This window comes from Mustela nigripes, chromosome 2 (assembly GCF_022355385.1).
Source record: "Mustela nigripes isolate SB6536 chromosome 2, MUSNIG.SB6536, whole genome shotgun sequence".
In the NCBI taxonomy this organism is placed as follows: Eukaryota; Metazoa; Chordata; class Mammalia; order Carnivora; family Mustelidae; genus Mustela; species Mustela nigripes.
This window is the reverse complement of record NC_081558.1, coordinates 36,595,340-36,621,638: the sequence shown is the minus strand read 5'-3', so window position 1 is coordinate 36,621,638 and position 26,299 is coordinate 36,595,340. Positions and strand designations below refer to the sequence as shown.

At 37.7% G+C, this 26,299-nt stretch overlaps 2 protein-coding genes across 3 annotated transcripts in view; both read left to right on the top strand.

Moving 5' to 3' along the window:
- Positions 1 to 978: 978 nt before the first annotated feature.
- Positions 979 to 22,506, top strand: UBA3 (ubiquitin like modifier activating enzyme 3). 2 transcript variants are annotated; one of them, XM_059390132.1, is made up of 18 exons: positions 984 to 1,069; positions 1,263 to 1,304; positions 3,102 to 3,222; positions 4,564 to 4,644; positions 8,165 to 8,247; positions 11,203 to 11,283; positions 13,372 to 13,415; positions 13,746 to 13,810; positions 14,115 to 14,270; positions 15,093 to 15,195; positions 15,337 to 15,450; positions 19,654 to 19,707; positions 20,408 to 20,444; positions 20,531 to 20,612; positions 20,931 to 21,031; positions 21,155 to 21,218; positions 21,339 to 21,393; positions 21,711 to 22,506. In XM_059390132.1, exons 1-18 carry the CDS (start codon positions 1,050 to 1,052, stop codon positions 21,797 to 21,799), a joined length of 1,392 nt encoding a protein of 463 aa, XP_059246115.1. In that variant the 5' UTR covers positions 984 to 1,049; the 3' UTR covers positions 21,800 to 22,506. The 2 variants fall into 2 exon arrangements, with proteins under 2 accessions (XP_059246116.1, XP_059246115.1); XM_059390133.1 differs by lacking the exon at positions 1,263 to 1,304 and having other exon boundaries at positions 979 to 1,069.
- Positions 22,507 to 24,979: 2,473 nt separating this feature from the next.
- Positions 24,980 to 26,299, top strand: part of TMF1 (TATA element modulatory factor 1) — a 33,133-nt gene continuing 31,813 nt past the window's right edge. The window contains exon 1 of the mRNA XM_059390131.1: positions 24,980 to 25,394. Coding sequence (XP_059246114.1) covers positions 25,253 to 25,394 — 142 coding nt within the window. The 5' untranslated portion in view covers positions 24,980 to 25,252. The remainder of the gene's footprint in view (positions 25,395 to 26,299) is intronic.

Sequence of the window (26,299 nt, the reverse complement as noted above, 5' to 3'; positions counted from 1 at the left end):
ATATTTTACAAATGAAGACCCAACATTCCTCAAACTCTCATAGTTTTATAAGTGGAGAGTTAAGAATTTAAACTGTTCTTCTTGACTCTAAATCTCATTTTTTCCAGCTCCAAGAAAGACTACACACACACACACCCATTTGATATATATATATATATATATTTATATATATATATATAAAAATATATATTTATATATATATATATAAATATATATATTTATTTATTTATTTATTCTTTTTAATATGAACTTTTGTATCCAGTCATCGAGACACACACACTTTCATCTATCTATTTCTGTCTGCCAGGAAGAAAATAGTCCAAAATTTTATCATATATCTTCAGGTGATGAGATTATAGGTGTTCTAAATTATTCCTTAATTTTTGTGCTTTTTTTCTTTGTACGTTTATCTAAATATATGTTTTTTCCCCATAAAAAGGTGTTTTTTTTTTCCTATTCGGTTCCATTGCTGCTGAACTTCTTATCTGACAGAATCATGAGACATTTTAAAAAGACTACCTTCAATATTCACAAAGGAAGAAAATAATAATCTCTCCATTCCATCACTACAAACTGATTTAGATTTTATTCTCAGAGTGCGTATTCTTATGCAAAAATGTTTCCTGAAAAGTTAAAGGTGAAAATTACTCTGATGCTTAGCCTCAGAGAGACGCTCTGCAGCATAAGGGCGGCTCTTCCAAGGAGTTTTTTCACAGAACATACCATTTTTTATAATTATTAATTACCACGTAAATTGTATAAACATATGGGGTATTATGCGTATATTTTCACGCAAAATAATGTTGTGCTCTGGGTAAGATTTGTGTAATTAAGTGCAGTTAATCAAGATTATAATTACATGAAAAAGCTTTAGAGCCCAGGGGAGCCTCGGCGCCGTCAGCCCCACCCCTTCCTCATGCCCCGCCCCCTTTCCCCTTTCCGCTCCTCCCCGTCCCTTTCCAATTCTCCGTGCTGGTCCCGCCCCTACGCTTCGTCCGGCCCCTCCGCCCGCCCGCCGTGGGGGCTCCTGGGAAGAGGCGGAGAACAATATGGCGGATGGCGAGGAGCCGTAAGTATTAGAGCTCTGCAGGCGTGCGGGGTCGGGCTGGGTTGTGAGAGAGCGCGGCGGTGGGCGGTCGCCGCCGCCACCCGAGGTCCCCCCCCCCCCCCCCCCCCGCCCCGACCCCTCGCCCCCCCATCCCCTCGCGGCGCCCAATGTGTAGCGTGATGCTGACCCTTCTTTTATTCTCTCTTTCTTTTAGGGAGAAGAAAAGAAGGAGAATAGAGGAGCTGCTGGCTGAGAAGTTAGTGCTGCCGGGAGGCCGGGGCCCTCTCCGGGGACCCCCGCCTCCCCCCACCCCAGGCCTAGGGGACCAGCCGCAGCGGGCCCGGGGGGCTGGGAGGGGAGCACCCGGAGCGCAGGCCGCACGGCCTCATCCCCTGACCCCCATCCCGGAGCCCCAGGGGCCCGGCGGGCGGCTCCTTGTCTCTATCCCCGGCGGGCGCCGGAGCCGGGGGTCCATCGCCGCAGGCCCGGCACCGGCCCGCGGGGGTGGTACTTGACCCAAAGGTCTTGCGGAAGGACCATTGAGCCCCACCCCCTCCTCCACCCCCAAATTGTCATAGCCGTGACCTTGTGATTAAACTCATGAAACGGACACTAGGCCGTTTTTGGCCTTTCGTAAACACGGAGACAATAGTATTAATTGCAAACTTCTTAGGAGAACTTTAGTGTAAGGTACCGTACTAAGCACTTCAGTCATTTTTGCCAAAGAATTAGCTCTTAAGGGAGGATGTTGACTCCACAAAGAGCTTATTTTGCCCCCGTTTACTACACACCTTGTTTGTTTTATCAGGTATTTAATTTTGTGCTGATGAGACAGATTTAAGCAGTGTTTTCTACCCTTTCCCACGCCACATAATTTTTCGTCTCCCTACAGGGGAGGGGTAGAAGGTCCTCTTGCAGTGGGTGTGGTGCGTTAGTAATTTCTGTGCCAGTTCCCAGTAGCGTGCTTTAAGAGTCTTCACGTATCTCCCTCTGAAAGTTTAATTTCAGTTGCAAAAGGATTGGGATGATAGTTAATTTCACGAATCCCTTCCCACCTTTCATTTCCGTTCCACTTTTGCTTAAAATGACAGTAAAGGTTTGCATGGTTACTCTATGTCAGGTATTGTACTAAGGCCTCTGTGTGGATTATCTCTTTATCCTTGTTCGGACCTTAAGGAGTAGCTCCAAATGAGACTTAGAGCCGCTAATAATCAGCGCAAAGTCACAATGTTGTTGTGGAACCAGACCCAGTTGGACGTCCAGTGCTCTGGTCTTGATTGTTAGGCAACACTTGCCCCTTCTGTAAAAATTGGTTATTACTAGTACATTTGGAGGTAGAAACTGGGATTACGTTTGGAAAATTAAAAATAATCACAACCAAACATAAATCTTGCAGAAAGTAAAAAATACATTTCTGTTAGAAAATACATTTTGTATTTTGTTAGGGGAGTCCGTCCTTATTCAGTTGTATGTTCTAAAAAGTTTGTAGGTGGTAAAGCCTATCTGTAGTGTAATTACAACCCCAAACTTTTGTGTTGAGTGGAAACAAAATTGGGATCTCTTTCAGGGAAAAATGTGTGACTGTTTCTCTCATCAAAAAAAGTCAAACTTGGAAAGGACACATAAGTTATATTAGATTTGAAGCATCACTATTCCGAAAGTGGAGTTTCTGTTTTCTTTTTTTTTTTCTTTCCCTGATCCAAGTGTGTTGTTGGAACAAACTAGGGATGTTTACAGTGATCTTTTGTAAATTCCAAATGTAGAAAAGCCCATTTCTCACCAATTGACCAATAGTATCCCAAGTTTGATCTTGTGCTTTAAGATCCCAGAAACATGTGGACTTATTTCATCAACATATGTAGTTCTTAACGTTAATTAAACTAGATAATAGCCGAGAAAAAAGTTAAAAGCATAAGCATAACCACATTGATATTTCCCTTTTTATTTGAGCAGGTCTGGTGTGCTTACTTTTTCATTTGGGGAAACCATAATAGTTATAGGTGTGGCTTTTTCCTACTGATCTTTGCAGCTGAATTTACTGTGTTCTGTGCAGAATGGCTGTTGATGGTGGGTGTGGGGACACTGGAGACTGGGAAGGTCGCTGGAACCATGTAAAGAAGTTCCTCGAGCGATCTGGACCCTTCACACACCCTGATTTCGAACCGAGCACTGAAGTGAGAAACATTTATTTTTAAATAACTCCTCTAATAGTTTTATATTTCAAAAATAATAAAATGCTTTCTTTTTAGTTTGCTCTTTAATAAAACTAATAATTATACAAGTTACCTTGAAATACTAAATATTTGAATATTTGTAGTTGATTATATTTAAATGACAAATATTTGAGTCATTTTCATGTTTCTCATGTAATATGTTGAAAATTCTCAAGTAAAATAACTTCATAATCTCATTTAAGATTCTAAGTTTTACTTCACTGAGAATTAGTTTTAAATGACTTCTGAGACACGTTCCCCTTTTTAACTGTACTATGAGAAATTAAATCTGATAGAAATGTAGATATGCTTGCTTAAATTTTGAAATTTAGTTGAAATGAGCATCCTTACGTGGAATTGAAAATAATTAATCGCATGTTAAAAATTATGTGACTTCTGTATAATAGAGGGATAGAATTTTGGACTGGTAGTGTTTGACATAAGGCAAATGTTCAATTACATACAACTTATATTTTACTGCAAGGTAGAAAATATATTCTTTATAGTTAATTTTTATGTCTTTTGTGTTTATGAACAGATGTTTTGAAGTAGCAGTATTATGCTACTCCTAAAATTAAGGCACAGATTCTTGGGTTTCATTCATTGTATCATCAGTATAACTTTCTTCTCCTTTAATCTTGGATTGAATTTAAAGTATTTTGTGTTTCTTTGGATACTCCACCATGTTTTCTTGTGCTTCTGAATTGTATTATGGTTTGCTTTTTTTTTTTTTTTTGGCATGATAAAATTTAAGATACTGCTGTTAAATCATTGTTTTAAATTGTATTTCTGCTGATGTACAATTTTCTAAGAGTTTTATCTTTTTTTTCCATCATCTCCTGTTTTGTAAGTTTCCGTCACTGTGTTCAAAAGCAGCAAATTATTGTTCTTACCTTTTTACTTTTAGACCTTTAAACACCTTGAGCATGCTTGAGCCTCTATTCTAAGGTTTTTACACTTTTTTCTTTTTAGCAAGTCAGTTAAATAAATTTGCTTTCCATCCCCTTTCAAAATTAAAAACAAGGTAAGTCTTAGTTAACTAAGATAGTAGTGGAAATAACCTTCTAATTTCATAAAAGTCAATTTAAAAACATTAAAATTGAAACCCTCTGAAGTCATTAGATTACAGAATTTCTGTTCCCACCTTGTTCATAAATTTAAAATAATTTATTAACTACAAAGTCTGCTCTTTATCCTTACTTGGGTTTTTCATTCAGAAAGTGTTTTATGGTTTATTGCCTTATTGATGATACTTATGGTTATTATCAACCAGATTTTAATATGCTTTTTCATTCTTTACAGTCTCTCCAGTTTTTGTTAGATACATGTAAAGTTCTAGTCATTGGAGCTGGTGGCTTAGGATGTGAGCTCCTGAAAAATCTGGTAATATATATATATACATATATATGTTATTTGTTTTCTTCTTGTGGCAATTAAAGCATTTTCTTTTTCTGTTCTATTACTAGGAAATTTTTTGTTATGATTGTTAACCTTTTTTCCTATGAGCCTTTGTTAGATAAATTTAGCAGGTCAAATTTGAGATAGTAATTAACATAATGATAGAACTGGAATTTTTTACACTCTGAAGTCCTCAACTGTAAAGTCATTGATAGAAAACTCTTCTGTTTTCTTCTCTGATATTTATCAAACAAATCTTTGTGCTTCCTCTTGCATAGCAGTCATTAATTTTGGTGACATTAATAACAAAACTGATAATTCACATTTTAACATGTAATTTCAAAGAATTATTTCTTATATTGATCAAAATAACCCAGTTAGGTGGATAGAATATTGTCATTTTATATAGAGGGAGATAAGTTTTTCTGAATAGTGATATCCCTAGAACCTAGTCAAGGTCATTAATTCTTAGTCAAGTGTGCTTTTCACTGAACCATTAGGTCATTACAGGACTTAAACATAAAATTTGGAATAGCTAAACTTTTTTTTTTGTACAATTTGTTTTCACTGAATATCATCTTGAGAGGGGGTACTGTTTACAGAAGCTATTTTTTTATACTGGTTTGAAATCCATAATATGTGACTTAATAGTTTCACTGACTTCTCGTAACTACAAATAACTTTTTATAAGGCTTTATTGGTTTATTTAATAAAAATGGGTAGGAGAAGAATTGATTTAAAGGTGTTGTATGTCAGCCTTCTCACTGGTGTGTAGAAAATTGGAAATAGAGGAAGCTCCTTAGACAATGAATCAGGTCACATAACCACATGAGGGACCTACGAAGCTGGCCTTGTGGCTGTAATTTAAATATCAACAGCTACATTCATTTTGCTAAGAAAACACTAATGTCAGTGTTAGTGAAACTGCAGAAACTTAATACAGTTCTTGGTACTTAACTGCTCTGCTTAGTTCTGAAGGGATTTTAGGTCATCATGGTCCATGTCCTTAATGAATTTGAAATTTCATTGGAGAGACAAGTCTTATATCAAATAAACAGCATTATGTATGATATACTGTGAGATGTGGGGCCAGAATGACAGAACTTTCTCAAACATAAAAACCCTTGCAGTACCAAAGAATTCTAGAAGGGAAAGATTTATGGAAGACAGGTAGTAGTTTTGGCAGGCATTCTATGTTAAAATCCCCTAATGCTCAACTTTTTCTGTTATGAAGCTGTGACTTGCACATGTGATATATAGTAATTTAAATGTGAATTAATTGGAGATTAGCTCTGAGGAATAGGTTGTCAAGGAACTTTAGGAATGGCCTTATTGCATTGTAATGTCTTAAAAGAAGAAAACTAATTCTTTTCAATTACCACTTGTTACTTTGCTTATTTCAGACATAAATATATGAGAGATGTGCATGTTTTTTTAGAATTGGTTGTAAGCCTCCCACCAAAAGCTCATTCTGAAAAAAGAATATGACATTAATATTGTTGATTGAACAAATAGTTACAGAATCCCCCATCCCCATATGCCAGGTACCATTTTGAAAGCTAAAGATACAGCATCGAAAAGTACTGCCAGGTGTTTGTGTTTTGGGGTCTTATGGAAGGAAAAAGACAAGTAAAATACATAGTATGTCAGATAGTAATAAATGCTATGGGGAAAGGAAGAATAGAAGATAGGTATCCTGGAGGGAGGGGAAGTGGTTTACAAAAAGATGCTATTTGAGTAGAGAGGTGAGCAAGAATATTCTAGGCAGAGGGACCATCAGGTACAAAATATGCGAAGTGGGAGCATGACTTCTATGTTCCGGGAGGAAATGAGGTCATTATAGCTGAAGCAGAAGTGGGCAAGGGGAAGCAGTTTCCAACAGGATATCAAGAAGTGATGGGAGATGGAAGGGCTCAGAGTGAATATGGGCTTTAGAGGCTCCTGTAAAAACTTTGCCATTTGTCTGAGTCAGGAAGTCACTGGAGAGATTTAAGCAGATGAGTTGATTTGATCTGACTTTTAACTAGGTTCACCGAGCCTGATGTGTGGAGAAAAGACTCAAGGGAAAACAGCAGGAAGCTAAGAGGCTGGTTGGATGGTTGTTAAGAGGTGACAATGACTTGGAGCAAGATGGTAGCACTGGAGGTGGTGAGAGTCTGTGAGTGATGGATATGTTTTGAGGTTGGAGTTAACAGGATTCACTAGTGGATTAGTTATGGGAAATAAGAGAAAGAGAGGAGCCAAGGATGTCATGACAAGGTTTTTTCCCTGAGCAACTGGAAAGATGGTTAGCATCATTGAAATGGGAGACACTAGGAAAAGAATAGATTTCGTGGTATTGGTGAGCAAGGACGATTGAGTTTGGTTTTGGAAACTTAATTTTGAGGTGTCTGTTAGACAATGCTTTATCTTACAAGATTGTCAGAGATCACCAGCACTGAACAGAATTAAGCACAAAGGCACTCCAAATTCTGGCCAGTAAAGTAGGAGGAAAACTCTTGAGTGAGGTGAACTGGAAACCAATTTTTAGTGTTCAGATTTCTCACAAGTATATTGACCAAGTGAGGAATTTATTTTATAGAGGAGGAATTGATCCACACACTGCCAGATACTTTAGGTGGGTAAGATCAGAGAGACTGAAAATTGTCATTGGAAATAGTAACATGGAAATCACTGATGACCTTGACAAGAGCAGTTTTCTGTGAAGTGGTGGGAGTGAAAGCTTGTTAAGTTGAAGTGTGAGCTAGGAATATGAGAAAGCATGTATGGACAGCTTTGGAGGATCTCTTGCTGTAAGGAGGGGCTGAAAAGTAGGGAAATTATTGACACTTGATTTAACTTGACTACTTAACTGACCAAAACCAGAAAAACATGATTAATTATTCATACTTTTTTTTTTTTTAATCTTTTGCTTCTGGTAAATTTGAGCACTAGTTGTACTGCAACAGTTTGTTGCTTTTCCCTGGCTTTTTTGATTGCTTGTTCTTGACTCAATACTTTTAGGATATTCCTTTTTCATGTGCTACATACATATGTGTGTTGATAATGTACACCTTCTAATAGTTATTTCTGAATTGTAACATACTTAATGTTACGTCAACTACGATAAAACTTGTAGGAATTGCTTTTTAACTATATTCTGAAAAAGAATAGCAAATTCATTTAATTAGTAAGACTAGTAAACTTAAAATATCTGGCAGCAGCAGCAAAGCAACAAACTTTACAAATGTGTTTATGGGATTATAAAACAACTGTAGAAATTTTGAGTTGTTCTCTTTTGATTATAGACTATTTAAAACTGAGTAGCTACACATTTTTGACTTTTACAAGAACCCTAAATTTTAAATACCTTATATACCTTGTAAGATACTTTAACCATTGAATACAATTCTGTAGAATTTATTATTGAGCATTTATAAATTTCCAAGGCTACCTTAAAAACAAATCTTAAAATTTCAAATGTGCGGAAACCTCTGCTTAATTGGATTTTTTTTTATTCCCACAGGCGTTGTCTGGTTTTAGACAGATTCATGTTATAGACATGGACACTATAGATGTTTCCAATCTAAATAGGCAGTTTTTATTTAGGTAAGTTTTAAGATACTAGTTTAAAATTCTGATAATAACTTGAACTTGAATGCATCTCAGTAATAATTTTTACAAACTATGAGAGGGTAACAGTAATTTTATTTTATTTATTTATTTATTTATTTTTAAGATTTTATTTATTTATTTATTTGTCAAAGAGAGAGAGGGGGAGAGAGAGCACAGGCAGGCAGAGTGGCAGGCAGAGGCAGAGAGAGAAGCAGGCTCCCGGCTGAGCAAGGAGTCTGATGTGGGACTGGATCCCAGAACCCTGGGATCATGACCTGAACTGGAGGCAATGGCTTAGCCGACTGAGCCATCCAGGCGTCCCAAGAGGATAACAGTAATTTTATTTTAAAAATAACTACCACTCTCTTTTTTAGGTAAAATTTTGCAAGAAAATTATGAGCATTCTGGTGAAACTAGTTTTAAAAACAAATACATGATTTTGTTGTGTTTAAAGAGATTTCCAAATGCTTTATGTGATTTGGGGCGAGGCTCTTTTCCTCCTGTTGATTTCAAAAGAAAAGATAGCTGGAATATTGGGCGCTTGTGAGATATATTGGTGGAGACTGGTGGGCCAAGAATTGTATGGTGACTCCAGGGCAATAAAGTTGTGGGAGAGTTTGAACTTTCTTACGGAAAAAAAGAGAAAACAGACAGTTAAGGAGAGAAAACCCAGGAGCGGTTGAAATGAAATAAAGGGATTATTACCTTAGACGAACATGAAATATGGAAGGCATCTGGGAATGGATTGTTAGAAATGACTTTTAAAACTGCAGGTAGGCCGTATATGCAGAGGTGAGGAGAGGTTCATTAGTGAATTTTAGTCTGTAGCATTTAGAGATTTGACGAGCTCAGATAGAAGTGTCATTGGTCAAAGAACTACACATATGGAGGGATAAGGACTTTTTATTTTTCTTTCTAGATTATTAGGTTATTGGCAGAAAGTGCTCAGATAGCAGAGAAGGTAAATTTAAATTTTTGGATAGGCATGAAACCTGTCTTTGTAGAAGATAATAAAGAGGTTGAAGGATGGGTCAAAGTCAAGTTAAGGAAGTGTTGTAATTGCTATATGAACTCTACATTTCCTTTTTAGGCTTTATCTTGTTTAATTTTTAACCCTTGAAACTACCCTTCTCTGAAACTTCGTGGATCATGACACATTTTAGTATATGAATGCTCTAACAAAGATAACACTGAATTGGTTGGTTATTGATAATAAGCCATGCCCTTTAGTTTGTAGCTAAAGAACTGATTGAAAATCACAATGATAGTTAACATTTGTTCAGTGCTTGGGTTGTAGTAAACTCTTCATCTATATTCGTAAACTCTATTAGTTGTAATAAACTCTTCCATCTATAGTACCTGTTTTAATCTCAGAGCAGCCCTCAGGGCAGGTACTTGTTTTCAAGATTAAGCAATTAGGACAAGGTGTCCTGCAAAGATGATACCTGTGAAAGGCCTTTTGTTCAAAGTGCAGTTTTTAGGTGGAACAATCTGATCCCTTAATTCTGGAAAGGTAAATTAGCAGTCTCCACAGAAGCCATCTAGGAGTTTTTTTTGTTTGAGATCTGCTGTGGAAGCACATATAATCCACAATGTTAAAGAATCTTGAAAGTCTCCTTTATTCCTTTTACCCAAAGTGCTCTGTCCAGACTAGTTAAATGCAGTACTGAAATCAGGTTCCTTGATCTATAACTAGAGTCTAGTTACAGGACAAGTCTGAATAAAACTCTTATCAGAAGTTTTGAATCAGGAGAAGCACACTGGGGCACCTGAGTGGCTCAGTGGGTTAAGCCTCTGCCTTCGGCTCAGGTCATGATCTCATGGTCCTGGAATCAAGTCCTGCATCGGGTCTCTCTGCTTGGCAGGGAGCCTGATTCCCCCTCTCTCTCTGCCTGCCTCTTTGCCTACTTGTGATCTCTCTCACTCTGTTAAATAAATAAATAAAATCTTAATTAAAAAGCATACTGCTTCATTGGAGAGAAGAAAATTGATCCGTTAAGTTATTTTTCTTTAAAATTCCAATTTTAAATAAAAAGTAATTTTTATTAGTAACATTTTTTTAAATCTTCATTTAAAGTATTCTGTGCTTGTATCTGAAGGACTATAAAGAAATAGAATATGGTTACTTTCTTCTAAATGTTCATAGTCTAGTGGGTATGAAAGACCTCTGTATCTAATAAAAAATATGTTGTGGAAAAGTAGTAATGAAGCACTGTATGTATGAGGAAGTAACTTACTTCTATGAGGAGAATGAGGAAGTACTATGAAAGAAAATACCATTTGTACTGAAATAAGAAGAGAGACTTCCCTGTGTCCCTTTCTGTCTATAGCAATGGTTCTTATCTAGGAGTAACCTTTTGAGGTCTTCTGTTTTTAGTTTCTTAGGATTGTTGGCATCATTTGCAATTTTGGATAATGTCTTCAGCATTATTTCTTCAAAACATGCTTATGGTTTCGTTTGGGGCATAAAATTTACTGTTTAGTCAGCACACATGGGAAGAGGATACATGAAGGCTCTTGTATCCCTAGAATGAATTGTGTGTTTATTTCAGCCAAGACCTCCATAGTTAACACCTTGAGGTTCTGGGGTTCAGGGCAGATTTGGAAGGCTCTGGGTATGGGATAATTTTTTACACTGGGAAATGCCACAATGGGAAGTGGCCAGGAAACATACCATTGTTAAGCTTTCTGGGGTGGAGTGGGGGGATTGTTTATATTTACATTTAAGAAATAATTAGACTTGTCAGCACCTATAAATACTTCATTTAGAGCATCAGTAAGCATTGACATTTGTGACCAATCACTCATCAAAAAATTTAGATAAAAGTGTTTCTTCTAAATATCCTCTAAACAAGCTCACCATGAATATTTTTTCTGTCTGAAAATAAATTATGTAGATCATCTAGATTTATATCATGAATGATAATTTAAATATAATTTTTCCTATAGGCCCAAAGATGTTGGAAGACCTAAGGCTGAAGTTGCTGCAGAATTTCTAAATGACAGAGTTCCTAACTGCAATGTAGTTCCGTATCCTTTTGACAAAAAAGTTACTTAGCTTTCTAAAGCTTTGTATTTTCTTTATTATAAAAGAGGTATTTAACAGAAAATACAGATAAACAACAACAACTACAAAAAACAAACCATCAGCAGTAAGCTTATTACTGAGGTACTTACTGGTGACATTTTGCTTTATATTCTGATCTTTAAGGTTATATAAATATTTCTTGCTCTAATTTCTAAATTAAGCATTTATGGCCAATACAGTCGTTTATTTTGCATTATTTGCATTATTGCCCTTCCTTAATTTCAGTTTGGATTACATATCTCTTGTTAGACTATAAGTTCCTTGTCTGGCTATAGTTAATCTTTGTGTGTCCCTACAGTAGCAGACTGAATAAGACACTCCTTATATATTAACCAAATGGAACATGTATCAAAGTATATTTATTTTCTTTTTCCAAGAAGTATGTTTTGTTTTTTTTTGTTGTTTTTTTTTTAAAGATTTTGTTTATTTTTTTGATAGAGATCCCAAGTAGGCAGAGAGGCAGGCTGAGAGAGAGAGGGATGGAAGCAGGCTCCCTGCTGAGCAGAGAGCCCGATGCGGGACTCGATCCCGGGACCCCGAGATCATGACCTGAGCCAAAGGCAGCGGCTTAACCCACTGAGCACACAGGCGCCCCTATATATATCTTCTTTATCCATTCATCTGTTGATGGACATTTGGGCTCTTTCCATAATTTGGCTTTTGTGGACATTGCTGCTAAAAACATTGGGGGTACAGGTGCCCCTTCAGATCACTACATTTGTATCTTTGGTAGTGCAATTGCTACCCAGTCTTAGCATAGCTCTATTTGCAACTTTTTGAGGAACCTCCATACTGTTTCCCAGAGTGGCTGCATCTATTCTCTTTTGACCTCCCTGTTAAAGCTGCAGTTTATGCTTCCTGTTTGCCTAGCATTCAAAAGGAAAAGAGGCCTGAATGGGTGTGGGCAAGAATTGAATATTTTTTATAGCTTTTTATGTAGGCCAGAATAAAAATCTAGGATAAGGGTATTTTTATATTGTCCCTCTTTTCTCCATTTTGGCTTTTAAAAAATATATGGTGGATTATTTATTGTACTTTTAGAGAAGTATATATATTACTGAAAAAATTATTCCATTAGAAAAATTAAAATTTTTGTATACATGTGCTGTTATGATATTAAATGCTACGATTGATTAACACCCACGGCCATTTTTGATGGGGTTCTCTTGATGGCTTCCAGGCAGGGAAAGACTGCTGGTTGGGTTTGGTAGAGTAAAAAGAGACTCGGGGGGCGCCTGGGTGGCTCAGTGGGTTAAAGCCTCTGCCTTTGGCTCAGGTCATGATCCCAGGGTCCTGGGATCGAGCCCTGCATCGGGCTCTCTGCTCAGCAGGGAGTCTGCTTCCTCCTCTCTCTCTGCCTGCCTCTCTGCCTACTTGTGATCTCTGTCTGTCCAATAAATAAATAAAATCTTTAAAAAAAAAAAACAAAACCTTAAAAAAAAAGAGACTCGGAACAAAGAATTCATATTTCCCCTTACCCCAAAAATAACAAATCACATTTGTACCTGAAAAAGCTAGTGGAAACATCTGTTTTTTTTAAATTAGCTTTACAACAGTTATTCTGATTTTTAATTGAAAATATTTATTATATAATGTATAAATCTAAGGTGTACGAGATGTTAAATTTGTGTTCTGAATATTATAGTCATCTGCCTAAATGGGAATTGTAATATGCTTGTTTCCTTCACTAAGATGCGTTGTTGCCTTTGGTTGAGGACATACAGTCTGCCTTCCCATGATGTATGGTTTTTTATAAAAACTGAAGCAGAGTAGAGAGTGTAAAAGAGACATAAATGTAGTCTGGGGGCTCAGGGATGAGGGGAACTACTCTAAGTAATTGGAGTGTTTACAAGAGAGGTTTTATCATGATTAGGGTTGTGTTCATTTTGTCACATTTCCTGAATTCCACTGCTTTGAACATTAATGGCTTATTCTTGTTGTGTACCTTTATAATTTGTTCCTTATGGCATTATTAAATTCACTTCATAAGTTAAAAACTTAGCAGCTTAAGTTCCTTTACTTATGTTCAGACATTTCAACAAGATTCAGGATTTTAATGACACTTTCTATCGACGTAAGTTTTCTACTTGAAATTTACTTTTCACTAAATTCTTACTGTATTTAGTTGCTAGCTATTTGAAGGCTATTTCTTCATTCGTTCTCATCTCTTGGTGTTTGCTTTTTAGTAAAGTTGGCTGAACAGAGAATGCCACTGTTTTATTTCTTAGCTGACATCATTAGCTGCATTTTTATATGCTGTCTTGAGTAAGGATTACTCAAGGATTAGGAACTATGTGTGTTTGTATTCCAATAAGAGGTGGGGGGTTTTTTGTTTGTTTTTTAGAAAGTGAATTATTTTGTGCAATGGCATTTTTAAAAGCCAAACTTGCTTTTTCTCCCATAGAATTTCATATAATTGTATGTGGACTGGACTCTATCATAGCCAGAAGATGGATAAATGGCATGCTGGTAAAGACTTTAATGTTCTATGGTTCTTCGAAATTCTTGCTGCTGCTCTTAATATACCAAAAATTAGGATACCATACCATATTTTTGATAAATCAGAGTTTATTTAATTTTCAACTAAGTAGATGTACATCATGATATAGTGCCAGTCATTAACTTTCAGGTGAGAATATAAACTGCTAGTATCATAATCCCATGATTTGATAATCTAGTACTCAATAGTGCGATTGACTTGTAGAAATTCTAGAGAGCATGTTTCTCTTTTGAATTCTTACTCCCCTCTCTCACCTTTAAATAATTTTCCTAGATATCTCTTCTGAATTATGAAGATGGTGTATTAGATCCAAGCTCCATTGTCCCTTTAATAGATGGGGGGACAGAAGGTTTTAAAGGAAATGCCCGGGTGATTCTACCTGGAATGACTGCTTGTATTGAATGCACACTAGAACTGTATCCTCCACAGGTAAAGAAGCACCTGCATTTGTTTTATAGTCTCTTGGGGTTGAGTTAGGACTAATTATTAAGTCTAGTCAATATTTAGGATTTTTAATTAGGGGTAACCATATTCTAAAAATCATATGAAGAAGAAAGATAAAATATGAAAAGAAAAGAAATTTGTGAAAAGAAAGGAACGGAATATCATGGTACTGATACTATTCTGTTCTCATGATTTGTATTTTTTTGTTTGTTTGGAGAGTAGAGATCCAGGGATCCACTACAAAGTTAAATGTTGGGATAGAGCTATAATTTATCTTGTTTGATTTTTGCCTGTGATTGCTTCAGGGAGATAAAGATACCAGGGATGAGAATGATCCTTCCAGATATGGGGCTCTTTAAGCTGTATACCCACTTTAGGGAATAGTTAGAATTTTGATTTATAAATAAATATGATTTTTTTAGTATTTACTTGGAATTGATTTAACTCTGTGAATTTGCTTTTGCTTTGGTTTATGTTATACCTTCAGATTTAAATGTGTAAACATAATAAAATGCTCATATTTGAGAACTTACTCAGCACTTCTCATGATCTAACAAGCTTAAATTTATATACCCTGTAAATGTAGCACAAATCTACATTCCTGTGTAAATATAAGGTGACTCAGATGCTGTCTTTTAGTTTTAGAAGCATTATTAGTGGTATAAAATGTTTTGTTTTTGTAAGTGGAAAGCTAATAAGAATTTTAACCTCCTGTCTACTTTTACGAAATAGACCTAAGTAGAAGCTACATTTTAAAATAATTCATTACTTAAAATCCACTAAAAAAACACCCAACTGTGATTTTAGGTTAATTTTCCCATGTGCACCATTGCATCTATGCCCAGGCTACCAGAACACTGTATTGAGTATGTAAGGATACTGCAGTGGCCTAAGGAGCAGCCTTTTGGAGGTAATAAACTGAATTTCATAATCTGGAATTATGTAAGATATATATTTATTTATATTATTCATTTTTATCTTTACATTAAAACATGAACTGATTTAAGTTTACATGTTTCTGTCTTACCCTCCTTGCTTTTTTTGGTAACAGAAGGAGTTCCATTAGATGGAGATGATCCTGATCATATTCAGTGGATTTTCCAAAAGTCCCTTGAGAGGGCATCACAATATAATATTAGGGGTGTGACCTATAGACTCACTCAAGGTAAGTTAGTGAATTGTTATGAATTTTAACCTTGGGATAATCCCATTTTCAGGGGTTGGGATACTCTGAAGGAAATAACAGATAACTGATTTCAGATAGTACCGGCCATTTGAGGTTCAGTCAAGGTACCATGGAAATGGTAGTTTGCAGGTGTCCTAAATTTGGTTGGAGGAGGGAACAGAGTTTTACAGAATCCAAACTACTACTTAGCTAGGAGTAATTTTTTTTATTTTTTATTTATTTATTTATTTATTTTTAAATTTTATTTATTTATTTGACAGACAGCGATCAGACGTAGGGAGAGAGGCAGGCAGGGGGGGGGGGAGCAGGCTCCTCCCTCCCCTCCCCAGCAGAGAGCCCGATGCGGGGCTCAATCCCAGGACCCTGGGATCATGACCTGAGCCGAAGGCAGAGGCTTAACCCACTGAGCCACCCAGGCGCCCCTAGGAGTAATTTTTTTTAAAAAAAGATTTTATTTAGTTATTTATTTGAGAGAGAGAGAACATGTGCTCTCAAGGTGAGGGAGGACGGAAGGGGCAAGGAATCTCATGCACACTCTGGTCTGGGCACAGAGCCCAAAGCAGTCTCACAACAACTAAGATCATAGCCTGAGCTGAAACCCGGAGTCAGGTGCTTAACTGCCCAGGCATCCCAACTAGGAGGAACTTCATGAAATCACTGAATCTTACTAGAATTGGAAGAGGCACTAAGTCGTCTAAGGCGAACCATTCATTTTATCTTTAATTGAAGAGGAAGGTGTCACCTCCTGGGGCAGTCTATTTTTACATTTGGATAAGACTATTAAGACAGTTATTTTGTATGTTGAGCAGAAGGCTCCCTCTTTAGTTTGGGCTGAGTATTGTCCCAGGGTATATCAAATATAAATCAAATTCCCTTTTAAGTAATAGCCTTTTACATAAACAGAACAGTAATCACATTCCCTCCAAATCACTATCATCAATCTTTCTAGTTCCTTTAACCCTTTTACATGTTGGCTGACATTAAGTTTCCATCCTGTTTTGTTTTTTGGTGTTTTTTTTCTCTTTTTCTTTTCTAACCATATTCCAGTTATCCGTACTTATCTAGGCTAGAATGAAGCACGCTAAGATTAAAATAGACTTCTGGGGGCGCCTGGGTGGCTCAGTGGGTTAAGCCGCTGCCTTCGGCTCGGGTCATGATCTCGGGGTCCTGGGATCGAGTCCCGCGTCGGGCTCTCTGCTCAGCGGGGAGCCTGCTTCCTCCTCTCTCTCTCTGCTTGCCTCTCTGCCTACTTGTGATCTCTCTCTGTCAAATAAATAAATAAAATCTTAAAAAAAAAAAATAGACTTCTGATCATTGATGCAGTCTTAAAGGAAAGCAGGGTTTTTTGTTGTCATTCGCGTTGATGCTATACTTCTGATTCTTTAGGTCACTGTCCACTAAAATCTGGAAGTTCTTTCTACATGGCAGTTGCTAAGCCGCATTTTCCCATTATAGGTTTGGCAGTTTTTTGGGGTGTTAGTATTGTCTTTTTATACTCAAGTATAGGTCTTTACAAGTTTATTCTTAAACCTGCTGTTTTCTTTCTACATATATCTTGTTATGCCTGCCAGCTTATCTGTTCTTGCCAGCATCTTTCCATTTGTTGTTTTGATAATAATGCTTTATCTCTTTGTCAGATAATTAAAAATTTTAACAAGATTGACTGCCTGAGAACAGACATTTGAATCAGGCCTTTTTTGTTTTATCTCATTTTTCGATCAGGCCTTCTTGAGTATTTCCTGTTTCTTTGTCTTATTCACAAGGATATCTTTATGTTTTCCTGAAGCCTGGATGTGCTATCTTCCCACATTTCCCTGGGTGGTCAAGTTAGTAGTCACAGAAACAGAGTCCAGCACGACTTGTCTTAGTGAACGATCATAATGCTCTGTCTCGTGATCATTGTTTCCTAAGCTAGATGCTCATAGATCATCTTTCTAGAAATTTTGTCCGAAGTTCATCACTGAGTTCACCAGAAAATAAGCTTTGTCTTCTTTTTGAAAATGTGCAGTTTCTCTTTAGTGATTTTGTCCTCATATTTACTGATTTCTGGTGATGTCATTTAAAAATTCTGTTCTTAGACGCTTCTTGTTGCTCCCTTTATTCCCCCTGTTCCCAACCTGCTTTGTTCTTGAAAACACTAACTTCATTCCCATCTTGGAGCTTTAATACTCCTGATTCTTAGGCCGGGAATGTTCTCCTTGGATCCCGTTAAGGCTGGCTGCTTATTGCTCTGGTATCAAGTTAACCAGTTTACTTGATTATTCAACTGAAAATGACTTCTGAGCCATTCACTATTGACATTTTTATAATTCCTCAAAAATAACGGTAGCCTCGTTTTTCTATGCAAAGAATATTTCATACTTACACTCTGATACATCCTTGCTGTTGGGCCTTTGCCCTTAACTGTTTACAGAAATGTTCTTTCCCTAAGTCATTGCATGGCTGGGTCTTACGGTTTTAGGTTTCACCTCAAATTATATTTTGACCTCCCTGAGGTCTTCCCTGATCATCCACTCCGATGGACTGCCTCTGTCATTGCCAACTCTACCATATACCATTTTTTTAAAAAGATTTTATTTATTTATTTAATGGAGAGAGAGATGACAAGTAGGCAGAGCAGCAGGCATGGGGGGGGGCAGACTCCCTGCTGAGCAGAGCGCCTTATGTGGGGCTCAATCCCAGGTCCTTGAGATCATGATCTGAGCTGAAGGCAGAGGCTTATTCCACTGAGCCACCCAGTGCCCCTATACATTTTGTTCTACTTTCTTTTCATAGAACTCTTCAGTATTTGAAATTTTGTTACTTACTTGCATGTAATCTCCCTCAGCAAAAGGAAAGCTCTGTCAGAGCAAATAGGTTTTTTTCATTGTTACTTTGCATAACACCTGGAACAGTAGTCTGGCATGTAGTGCACATGTAGCAACTGTTTGAATTAGCTGATTTCAGTTTGTCCTGATCAGGAACTATAAACCCATTTCAGGATGTAGTCTCATTCATATTTCTGTAACTTTCAGTAAGGTTTAGTGTGTACTTTTGAGCCTATTGATTGAGAGCCTTGACAAGGAGTACAGAAGCAAAATTGGAAGCGAAATCTAGCTTTTTTAAGGGGTAGGGGATGAGAGGGCTCTTCTTGGGCAGTATGTCTGCTGCTCCTCACTGTGACTACCTGTTCTTCCTTTCTGTACATCTTGCTCTGTATGGTTCACTGGAGAGCTTCCAGTTTAACCATCAGGAAGTTAGTTCCTCCCTGTTTCCCCTTCCCTGAAATTATATGTTGTCATATAGTTAGAATTAATGTTTTAAAACAGCTTCTCATACTTTTTCATTGTCTTCCTTTCATGTCTTCTTAGATTATTTGTTTTTTTTCTGAGGTTCTTGAATCCTGCCTACACCTGAAGCCTTGGGGACATGTCTTTAAGTGCTCTCCCAGACCCCAAGATAATAACGGCTACTTTTTTCTGAAGTTCTTGTTTTCTAAAGTGAACAATTCAAATGCAGTTAGGGAATATTTATGTTTTGCTTTTAAAAAACAATGCTATAAGGTGGGGCTTTATTCTTTCCTGTTCTGTGAAATACTGATATGGAAAAGATGAGGTAGAAATAGAAGTACAACTAATATTTCGTGCAGTCCATGTTACATAAGGAAATGAGACTAGGGGCAGTTTTTTGTTTGTTGTAAATTTTGGGGAATCAAATGGCTGAAACTATTATATGAGGAAAGTTAATTAAATCTTATTCTTTATACTTTATTCAGGGCTCACTGAGTATAGTTCATATGCAATTCCTATCACTTACTAGATCTATAACTGGATATTAATTTGTCTCGGTTTCATTTCCCTTATTTTAGAATCAGAGTAAGGAGACTAACAAAGGTGTTATGAAAACTCTGTCTTATTTAATCTTCTTGGAACATTCTAACTGTTAGCTGTTACTATATTGTCTCATCTTTATTTGAAGCTTAGTGAAGAGTTTTCTTTGCTACTGTAACTTGTTTAAGATTCTGAAGATAAAATGATGGGAATATGACAGAAGATCATTCCTTTGTTATACTTCTCTATTTTCTGACCTGAAATCCTGAAAAATCAAGTTGTGGAAAATGATATTTAATAATCAGATTGTCTAATTTAAGATACCTATTCTTTAAAAGATTTGACTGTATTTTAATCAATATATTTTTTTCAGGAGTAGTAAAACGAATCATTCCTGCAGTAGCTTCTACAAATGCGGTCATAGCAGGTAAGGAAAAATGGCCACTGCCTAACTTTGTTTTCTTTCCTTAATTGTTGATTCACTATCTAAACTGACATTTCAACAGCTCCTTGGTTTCAGAAAACAGGTGTTCAAGGAATTTGATATCTTCTTGGGTGGGGGGTTTAATTTTTAAGTTGTCCAAAAAAGAACAAGCTGTTGGATCTGTATATATTTTGTCTTCATTCTGTCATAAAGTGCAGGGCAGTAAGGGGACATTTTAGTACCTTCCCTTTTAATCATTGTGAACAGGTTGCTCATTAATCTGAAGAAGTGGAAGGAAAGCATTTAATGCTACTCTGTTGCTTGGATTATTCAAAAAAAATACAAAATTTGTTACTTTTTCAATTTTTGAGAGTATATACTTTATTTTTAATCAGCTGCTTTATAACTCTATAACTAACTTTTAAAAAAACATGAAATTTTGGGGTGCCTGGGTGGCTCAGTGGGTTAAAGCCTCTGCCTTTGGCTCAGGTCATGATCCCAGGGTCCTGGGATCGTGCCCTGCATCAGGCTCTCTATTCAGCAGGAAGCCTGCATCTCCCTCTCTCTCTGCCTCCCTCTCTGCCTACTTGTGATCTCTGTCTGTCAAATAAATAAATAAAACCTTTAAAAAAAAAAACAACCCTGAAATTTTAAATTTCTAATTTGCATTGAGTTGAAGTACCTTTATTTTCTCCCCTTTCAGCTGTGTGTGCCACTGAGGTTTTTAAAATAGCCACAAGGTAATGGATTTCATTTTTTAATATGTATATAAATTGATGTTTTGACTTGACTCGATTATATAAAGATGAACAATTTTTCTTTACAGTGCATATATTCCTCTTAATAATTACTTGGTATTCAATGATGTAGATGGACTATACACATACACATTTGAAGCAGAGAGAAAGGTTAGTAGTATTACACTAATGAAAATTGTTTTGATCACTCATACTTAGATTTTTACATATTACTTATTGGTTAGCAATATGGTCGAAATTGCCCACAGCCTAAGTATTTTCTAACTTCTAGAACCTTATTCATTTCCTGTCTTTTACAGTATAACCTGAAATAAATAGTATGTAGCAAAATAATTTAGGAAACTTTAAAGCATAAAGATTTGTTCATAGGAAATATGTATGATTATTAAAACAATTTGATTCTCATTTCATCCTTATAGACTATTGTTGGTTCATGTGCTACTGTTATTTGTTGTTTTATATATGTAGGAAAACTGCCCAGCTTGTAGTCAGCTTCCTCAAAATATTCAGTTTTCTCCATCTGCTAAACTACAGGAGGTTTTGGATTATTTAACCAATAGTGCTTCTCTGTAAGTGTTGTGGACTTTTGTTCTGTTATAGAAATACTTTTGTGATTTTAAAACTTTAAAAACTAGAATTATTTTTAAAAAGTGATCTTTTTTTGTTTGTTTCCTCTCTCATTATTCTTTTAGGCAGATGAAATCTCCAGCCATCACAGCTACATTAGAGGGAAAAAATAGAACACTTTACCTACAGGTAATCAGTGTCTGCTTGTTTGTTTGTTTGTTTTTTTAGGGTATTTTTCCCCCTACAAAATTATATCACAAGTTTAATTTCATTTAACATGCTTTACATTAAAATAATTTTGTTTTCTAGTCAGTAACCTCTATTGAAGAACGAACAAGGCCAAATCTCTCCAAAACGTTGAAAGGTACTTTAAATGAATATATTTACTAGTCAGTTTCTTCTGTTTTTTTTTTTTTTTTGGTAAAAGTAATAAATGCTTATTATAGGTTTGTTTTAATGCCTTTAAAATGGTGATACCATTGTAATTATATTTTTAGAAGCAATGATAGAATTAATTCTTTTAGAATATTAAAAAATCAAATACAGTATTACCTTGATTAAAGAGAACTAGATTTTGATGTTTATCTAGACATAAAACTGTATAGTTTGTATATGTGTGTGTTGTGCTTTTTGTTGACTTTTTTTTTTTTGCTTGGGTTAATTAAACTTTTTCTATTTTAGAATTGGGACTCGTTGATGGGCAAGAACTGGCAGTTGCTGATGTCACCACACCACAGACTGTACTATTCAAACTTCATTTTACTTCTTAAGGAAAATAAACTTGTACATAATAGAAAACTCATGGAAATATATTATGTGGATGCTAAGACATTTAATGTCATTTTTAGCATTAGTGTTGCTGGAATTTGACTTTTATATAATGAACCACTCTTTTTTAAATTTATAACTTCCCCTTGAAGACAGAATTTTGGGGTTGGTACTTGTAAGCATTTTCATTAGTAATATGGGAAATGATGCTTGGAGAGAGAGAATGAACAAATGTATTGCTTCTTTCAAAAGGAGAGGCAAGCACTCTCTTGTGTCTGACTTTTGTTACTGTGGTCTAAGAACGCATTCCTCAGTTTTCATTTGAGCACCCACATAAAGAAAAGATGTCCCTCTAAAGAAAAAAAGAAAATTAAGTTTTAAATGACCTTGACTATTACACCCTGACATCTAGAACATGTTGAACATAGCCTATTTCTTGCTTGATTTAATACTCATTTAATTGTGGTTGTCCAAATGAATATTAATTACTGCAAAGGTTACCTTGTCTATAATAATTTGTAAATGGTATTATAGCTGAATACCTGTGCATGGATATGGGAACTATTTTCATGTTTACTTGTAGTGCCATAGAGGCCAGTATGCACAATATAAAGCCAAGACGTGGATGTTTAAAAGAATTTAATGCTCAGGCAGTTATCACTGATGCTTTCACACTATTTATTAATAAAATCATATATTGTCTACTTTTCTCACTGAAGTTTTTTAAAGTACATTAAGGATAGTAATAAGTAGCTCCATAGTAATGTAGGGAATAATTTTCAAATGTGTAGCAGGGTTACTAATACAGAATTTTTATGGTACCCGAATTAATACTTTTACCACAATAAATATCTCCTGATTTAATTTGCTCAAACATAATAATGAAATGGAATCTTTTTATATTAAGGTCTCTTAAAATGCCCTTTTCCCTCTAAAAAACCAAAATTAAGCTTTAAAACAAATTAAGTATGAGTTTTGAAAAATGAGTTTGAGTATCTCAGTGTGGGAACATGCATTTGTATTTCAATTTTTGACTAGATGACAATTTTCTACTCAAAAGACTTGTGATTACATGTCACTGGGTTAAATTTTTACTCATTATTCTTTCTACCTCCAAACTGACAAATAATTTGTTTCATTGTAAGTCATAGGAGATCCATAGATATGCTTTATTTAAAAAGTTACAGAATCAGTTTAAGTATTTTTTTCAGTTTAAGTTTTTTAACATGAATCAACTAACATTTATACAGATGCTCTAATAATTCTCAAAGTAGCCTTGTGAGAGGGTGGTAATATCTCCATTTGAGCACTCAAAGGCTTTAGAAAGTTTAATCAGTGGGACCTGGGTGGTTCAGTCTGTTAAGGGACCAAACTCTTGATTTCTGCTCAGTTCAAGACTTTGGGGTCCTGGGACTGAGACCCGTGTCTGGTTCCGTGCTTGGTGGGGAGTCTGCTTGAGGATTCTCTGTCCTCCTCCTTAAGCCCTCCCTTCCCTCTCTCTAAAATAAGGAAGTCTTTAAAAAAAAAAAAAAAAAGTTTACATCATTTACTCAAAACTGTACAATTAGAGATCTTGGAATTGGGATTCCAATCCCAGCCAGCCCCAAGCTCCTATGTAGTCGGTTTATTTAAGTTCAACAAACATCATAATACTTCACGGGTAATCTACTACTTGTGTAGGTTACTATATATTAAGAGTTTTTTTTTTAAATATTTTATTTATTTATTTGACAGACAGAGATCATAGATAGGCAGAGAGGCATAGAGAGAAGGGGGAAGCAGGCTCCCTGCTGAGCAGAGAGCCTGAAGTGGGGCTTGATCCCAGGACCCTGAGATCATGACCTGAGTGAAGGCAGAGGCTTAACCCACTGAGCCACCCAGGGACCCCTATATTAAGAGTTTTAATATGAAAATTTTTACTGGTTAGATGAAATTATTGGAAGATTTTAACTTCTCAAAGATAGAATTTAAATCTGATCTTGTTTTAAAAAAGCACCCACATATAAGATGTCCCTCTAAAGAAAAAAAGAAAATTAAGTTTTAAATGACCTTGACTCTTACACCCTGACATCAAGAACATGTTGAACATAGCCTATTTCTTGCTTGATTTAATACTCATTTAATTGTGGTTGTCCAAATGAATATTAATTATTGCAAAGGTTACCTTTCTACAATAATTTGTAAATGGTATTATAGCTGAATACCTGTCCCTGGATATGGAAACTATTTTCATGTTTATTTGTAGTCATTATGGCATAGTTTATACTGGGGTAAAATAGTCAAATATAGGGGACAGGCGATAATGTAAATAATCACAGCAGGGGGGTATAATAGGTTTAATACGATTAGTGGGGTTTGTGGCAAATTGGAGTGAAAATTATTTGTCCAAAAGGGCAACGACTTCAACTCAACTAACTGTCCCATTTTGGTATCCATATATTTCAAAAGCATCTGGAAAGCCGGATTTTTGTATGGAATCCGGTTTTAAATGTTGACAGAAGCTACAGTGTCCAAATCCCATAGCTACTGACCAGATTAGGAAGGACAGCAATTTGGGTTTTTTTCAAAGAGCGAAATGTTTGAAGAGTGCATGCAGAAAAAGGTGTATTTTAAATGTCCACAACGCACATTAACAGAGTAATTGTTTTAGTGATTCTCAAGTTTTCTTTTGCCTGGGACCGAGAGTGGCCCTGCATTGTGAAGAGGCTGTGCCTTTCGTACCCTTGCTCTAACTTCCAATACCTTACAGAAGACGCCTTTTTACCCACGTCATCAGGTGGACTGGATCAGGCCTTATAAAATGTCCAGTATTTTTAGGCAAACCCAAACTCGGGATTCCACCTGAAGGCCACGTTAACACAGGACTGATAAAATCTTTCAGACGGAGCGCTAATAGGGAAGGCTGAACTGCCTTTGTTTGCAAATTTTTGCTGGCTAGGGACTAGCTTTTAAGTACGTTGAGCTTCTTCCTAGGAAGGAGCTGGCGTGAAAACCGGCTTTCCCACCCAGACAAGTCGACCTCTGCTCGCAGCCACAGATCTTCTCTGTGCCCAGGCATTTGCGCGCTATGCCTGGAATCAGTATCCACAGAAATCGTTCTGCGTTCTTCGTAACTAATGGCAAGCTTCGGGTCCCGGATGTGACGTCAGCGCTCCTCCTGTTCTTCCGTCTATTGACGGAACTCTGGGCTCCCGGATCTGGTGGTTGTGTACGTGGAAGAAGCCAGCTCATGCGCAGTCCGGGCCTTTCGTCCCAGCTGTGCGGGCAGGGCTGAGGGTAACATCCCGGGCTCGGGGGAGACGGTCGGGGTCATGGCCAGCCGCTGACAGGGCCCGCTGAGCGCAGAAGGGGGCGAGGCCGTTCCGGTGCACCCTTCCCCGGGCCTGAGGCCGTTCGGCTGGCCCTCGGCCTTCCCGCTTGGTGCTGCCGCCGCCGCTGCCGGCTGAGGAGGGGAGATGAGTTGGTTCAACGCCTCCCAGCTCTCCAGCTTCGCGAAGCAGGCCCTGTCCCAGGCCCAGAAGTCCATCGACAGGGTCCTGGATATCCAGGAAGAGGAGCCGAGCGCCTGGGCCGAGACGATTCCGTACGGGGAGCCAGGTAGGGGGGAGAGAGCAGCGGGGCCCCGGGGGTCCCTGCGCTCGCGGAGGCAAACAGGCGAAGCGGTGCAGACCGGGATCCTTCCCCGCTGACCGGGGTCGGAGCAAGTTCCGTCTCCCCAGCCGTCCACAGAGGCGCGTTTTCTCCAAGTGGGTTTTCGCGGCTTTCCTGAGGGAAATCCCCGGTCCCCGGTACCCGTGGCCCCGGGTGCGGGTCCTGCGGGCCTGGGAAGTCCGGGTCGCGAGGTGTCGGGCTTGTGCCCCGCCGTCTCTCGACGTAGCCCGGGGCGGGAGCTCCCAGAAACTGGGCTTGCTGCGCGCTGCGGACCCTGGGGAGCCAGCATCTGAAGTCCGTCGGCCGGGGCAGGAGGAACGGTCCCTGTGCTTGGTGGCGCGGAATGTGCCTTTTTATGGCTTTCCCGTTTTCCAGACAGCTCCCCCAGTCTGGTTGGCTACAGTCCGTGTTTTACAGAAGGGGAAAGCGAGGCTGAGAGAGGCGGAGTAGCTTCCTCGGGCTACACAGCACGGGAGGGGCCGAATACGGTGGAGGTACCACCCGTGCGAGCCGGCCGGGCAGTTTGGGGTTGCGTCCCATTGTGTTTCCAAAGAGCTGCGTCTCCCTTTGCACATTTCTTGAGCTGAATCTCGCAGGGGGATCTTCGGCTGCTTTGGCTCTAAGAAACAGCTCCGCATTTTGGTAGGAGGGGTAAAAATTTGCATTGGGGTGGGGGCTCTGAACCGCCGTGAAAAAAGAATTCAGTGATTGTCGACTAATTCTTTCCGATTTGTTTTTAAATTTACATCTTTGAAAAGTCAGGACCAGGGGCGCCTGGGTGGCTCAGTGGATTAAGCCGCTGCCTTCGGCTCAGGTCATGATCTCAGGGTCCTGGGATCGAGTCCCACATC